At 48.5% G+C, this 4,798-nt stretch overlaps 1 protein-coding gene across 1 annotated transcript; it reads right to left on the bottom strand.

Annotated features, from left to right (window-relative positions):
• Positions 1–252: 252 nt before the first annotated feature.
• fgf3 (fibroblast growth factor 3) lies at positions 253–2,944 on the bottom strand. The gene is made up of 3 exons (XM_034102480.1): positions 2,701–2,944; positions 1,580–1,683; positions 253–737 (listed from the first exon to the last, which is right to left on the bottom strand). The coding sequence occupies exons 1-3, from the start codon at positions 2,942–2,944 to the stop codon at positions 360–362; spliced, it is 726 nt and encodes a 241-aa protein (XP_033958371.1). The 3' UTR covers positions 253–359.
• Positions 2,945–4,798: the final 1,854 nt, after the last annotated feature.

Genomic DNA, 4,798 nt, shown 5'->3' with positions numbered 1-4,798 from the left:
GCGCTGCGTGAGCCACAGGAAGTGGAAGGTTTGATATATGTGCAGTGAAAACACGAAGGCATTACATGTATAATGTCAACACATGTCCCATTATTGCATTAGATTAGATGAAAGCATTCATAGAAATTTTAAATAAAAAACGTTAGGTTCAACTTAACATAATAACTTTCAACTAACCTAATTCAGTTATGTGTATTCTGTTGACATGGTTTAATTAAAGTCACGGTTTCAGTCTGTTCAGAGTGTGCCCAACACTATCTATCCTTCTTCTATCATTTCATTGTCTCTGCATCAACAGATCTGGATCCCAACGCGTCCCCCTCTGTGCTCATCAGGGTCCATGTTGCTGGGTCAGCCCCTCAGTCCTCTGGCCCTCGGCCCCGGCCCTTCCTGGCCCGGTGTCTGCGTCTCCGGCGTTCCCCTCGGCGCCCGTTGTGATGCGTGTGATGCTGTGCGCTCTGACTGTCCCTCAAACGCCTCACCATCTCATGGTCCTTGTTGCCTAGCACCCGAGGCAGGAAGAGCGAGGCCTTGTCCGTGCTCCGGGTCTTGAAGCCTCTCCGGGGCCGGCCCTTGCCGTTGATGGAGACGTACCACTGCCGCTTGGCGCTGGCCCGCCGCCGGCTGCCCCCCCCCGGGGCCAGAGGCTGCTCCGTGGAGTGGTGGCGGGAGGCGTAGGTGTTGTACCCCAACTCATGGATCCGCTCCACAAACTCACACTCTTGGTTGAACACTTCCTGGGTAGAGGAGAAAGAAGGAAGCAGTGAGCAACATGCGTCATGTGACCTCAACAGATCTCACATCACTTATTAGGTTGGTTGGAAGCAATTATATGAAGTCAACCTAATATCTTTGAATTAAACGTCATATTATTGCTTTCAACTATATAACCTACAGTTAAGTGACGTCTGAAACATTTCATTAAACCCAACATTCCAGTTCTTATAGTTCCCACAGCGAGTGCTTCAGCTCAACATGATCTGCCGCTACTGTCGGACACAAATAATGATAATAATAATTATTGCATTTTCACTTTTATGTGAAAAACATACATTCTCTCTAAATGTCCAAACATTTGTATACTTTGTTTTATAATGTCGTGATGTTATTAACTTAGTCTTTTACATCGCTGCTACTCATCTTCTAGCCATGGCTGTGTACTCTTTTTCCTTTGGCTTATAGGTGCTTGTCTTCCCTGTATGTCATACGTTAGCTAGTCTGTATCCTTGCTTGCCTGGTGTGACCTTCCATCAGTTCTGCTGTAACAATGTGAAGTTGTTCGGCTGAAGGACTTCTGCTGGTTCTGAAAGCAGCAGTCCGGTAGATCAAGATGCAGCGCTGCAGCGGGTCAACATCACACCGACAAAACCTGACAGTTCACTTCAATAACTGTTTTAGTTGAAAGCAATACTGTTGCGTTATAATACAAGTATTAGGTTCAACTTAATAGAGTTGCTTCCAACTAACCTAACAGTTGTGTGAAATCTGTTGAAGTAATACTTGTAATGAAAGTCATGTTCTTCAGTGCAGCAGGTACCCCACTCTCTCTCTCATAACAGACCCTAACACCTCTACTCACCGAGGCGTACAGCCGCCCCTTATCATTCATGGCCAGATACCTGCCAGAGAACAGGCCCTTTATGGCCACCACTCCCACATCCACGGCTGTGATTTCCATGATGCCTGCAACACACAGAAAACAGTCAGGATGCTGTATGTAAATTCATCATGATTTAAAAGATCATTATTTGTGTTCTCTGTAGCTTTAATGATTACCCACTGATAAGCCGTGAGAGGTGGACATCAATTATAAAGAGCGAATGAAGCCAAAACAAACAAACACAAAACTGTTGTCATTTCCAATAAAGGAATTAATTTCCGTTGTGTTTGCCACCTCGTGCCGCCCCATTCAGTTTGTTTATTGTCCTTCTTAATCAGTGCTTGATTAGTCAGTGACCTGTTCAGCCCGAGGGAAGCTCTAATGGCCGCTGATGAGATGAATACATCCGTTAGGACAGCGCCTTTGTCCCGCCGCGATGTTAATACTTTGCCTGATACTTGTAATTAACCTTCATGTCGGCCGCTTTACCATAACAATAACATGTCTCACACACACACACACACACACACACACACACACACACACACACACACACACACACACACACACACACACACACACACACACACACACACACACACACACACACACACACACACACACACACACACACACACACACACACACACACACACACACACACACACACACACACACACACACACACACACACACACACACACACACACACACACACACACACACTGAGGACTGATATATGCTAAATCAATCATTTCATAAACTACTAAAAAAAAGACTGACAGACAAATGTATAGAAATCAAATGAATAATAGGCTTTTTGCGCAAATATTGATTGTAGCCAAACCTTAAAAATAAATGTAGGCTAAGTGACAAGTGTTACATTTAAAAAACAACTCTCATTTAACAAGTTGACCTCACTTTAAGAATACCGTTCATTAAAGCACTGATAGAATATATTGTTGATGTATAAGCGTGTGTGTGTGTGTGTGTGTGTGTGTGTGTGTGTGTGTGTGTGTGTGTGTGTGTGTGTGTGTGTGTGTGCGTGTGTGTGTGTGTGTGTGTGGTGCAGATCCCTGCGCGTAAAGCAGAGCACTCACTCAACGGGTTGTGTTCCTCCAGTGATCCGTCTATCTTCCCGTTGGAATTGATCTGTAAATGATATTTGGTCGCGCAGTAGAGCTTTCTGCGCCTCGGGGCTCCTCCGAGGTGCTCGTACACTCCTCCGCGGCCCCCGGCGTCCCTCCGCGGCCGGGGGTCGCACGCCTGGCCCGGGGCGCAGCGGACGCGGGGAGCAACGGGATCCAACAGGCTCAGCAACACCAGCAGGTAAATCATCAGCATCGTGGCATGGCCGGGGAGCGACGATTGTGGGGGGAAAATGTAGAACTCCAATCCGGCTCTCGGGGTCCCATTAAAGTGTCGGGGCCCCAACGCTCCAGAGCTCCAGCCTTGCGCACATCCAAGCCCGAGACACACCGCTGACAGCACCGCCCTCAGTCCTCTGCCGATGGAACCTCCTGCGGGTCTGACTCAGAGCCGGAGCGCAGACTGAGCGCAGATATAAAAGAAGCTTGTGGCGACAATAGGCTGAACTCCGACCAATTGATACAAAGGAAAGGGGGAGGCAAAAGGTATCAGCCCTGTGTGAAGAGAGAGGCTGCGGCGTGGATACAATTACACAGTGACTGAGTGCGGAGCAGCCCTCTGAACTCCTCTTCTGCAATCTCCTGAAAGAGCACTCACACATCCAGATGATCCCGAGCTGCCACAGCCGAGCAATGCGTGCTCCCGGGTGTCCTGATCAAGTATTAACCAACTCAAGCATTTAAAACAACCTATATATATTTATATATATATTATTATCTAGTCATATTACAACTTTTTCAACTGAATTGTTTCTTTCTTTAATTCAGACCGGAGTCTGAGGCCTCTCCCGTCTCCAGCCAACGCCTCTATATGTCTGATGTGCCTTGAATAAGAGCTCCTTGCTTCAGAGCGTTCTTCAGAGGTGACACACTTCCACTGCTGGTTGATTTAGGAATCTAACCCAAGCTCTCCTCTCAGCAGCTAGCAGGTCACAGCCTCCTTTGTGCTTCAGTGTTGCGGTGCTCCTTCCTCCTCCTGACCTGCACGCATCTCCCTCTAATGCTTCGAGTCATCTCTGTTGAAGGTCGATGAAGAAGGAAAGACAAATGAATGGCCTGTCACAGAGTTCCTCCTGGCTCCACAGAGCGCCTCTCTGAGAGTTCATTGGTTGCCCTCCAGCCGAGCAATGGCTTGTCCCAGACTTCCCATCCTAATGCCCCGGCCCTGGCGAGGCAGCAGCCGGTGGGCGGAAGAGCAGCAGGCTAAATGACTACTGCCTAAATTGCTTCCATCTTGGTCGCATTATGGTTTGCATTCTGGTAATTAGCACCATCATCTACAAACCTCTCTGCCCCTCGGCGCTGCTCCACTGCTGCGGTGAAGGCAGTGAGAATCCCCCAGAGTCCCCGGCTCATCTGTCTCCCCCTCCCATGCATCACCCGGCGAGCTGCCTCTGTCACTTTACGTACCCCGATGACCAGAACAAGCAGCTCTCTTTTAATTACACATGTGTGCACATTATGCATGCAAGACCCTCGCCAGACGACACAGAACGTGGGTCCGGGCCGCGTGTATCAGCGGTTCTTCTGGTGGCCGTTTCTAAGTGAGACTCTTGATGTGGTTAAATGCTGGAAGAGGGAGGCACCTCAGATGTGGCTTGCTGTTTCTCTCAGAAACTATTTTAATTACGCTCCCTCCACGCCGCCCACAACGCATCCAGCAATAAGCAGGGCCAACGCTCTCAATGTGTGATACACACGCACGCACACGCGCGCGCGCGCGCACACACACACACACACACACACACACACACACACACACACACACACACACACACACACACACACACACACACACACACACACACACACACACAGGATACATTGTTGTTGATTGTACTTTTCAAGGTTAAGATGTCAGTTATGAGACAGAGATACATCTGAGCCGGACGCCTCGGGCAGATCTCATAATCTGCTGCATTTGAGCAAATATTAGTGGAAAAGTCCAATCGGAGTTGTTTCCGCAGTGAGTGGCATCTCCACTTGTGTCTCCATGCTTTCAGGTGTCTACTTTTCGCTGGAGAGACAACATGCTGGCCTGGGTTGTACC

This window comes from Pseudochaenichthys georgianus, chromosome 3 (assembly GCF_902827115.2).
Source record: "Pseudochaenichthys georgianus chromosome 3, fPseGeo1.2, whole genome shotgun sequence".
Lineage (NCBI taxonomy): Eukaryota > Metazoa > Chordata > Actinopteri > Perciformes > Channichthyidae > Pseudochaenichthys > Pseudochaenichthys georgianus.
This window is presented reverse-complemented; position numbering and strand designations above follow the sequence as displayed.

What these genes read in the sequence shown, in the direction of transcription:
- fgf3 (XM_034102480.1), bottom strand. Translation starts at nt 2,944, where the DNA reads ATGCTGATGATTTACCTGCTGGTGTTGCTGAGCCTGTTGGATCCCGTT. An exon ending in GGAGGAACACAACCCGTTGA is followed by an intron (nt 1,684 to 2,700) that starts GTGAGTGCTCTG and finishes TGTGTGTTGCAG; the next exon opens with GCATCATGGAAATCACAGCC. An exon ending in AGGGGCGGCTGTACGCCTCG is followed by an intron (nt 738 to 1,579) that starts GTGAGTAGAGGT and finishes TCCTCTACCCAG; the next exon opens with GAAGTGTTCAACCAAGAGTG.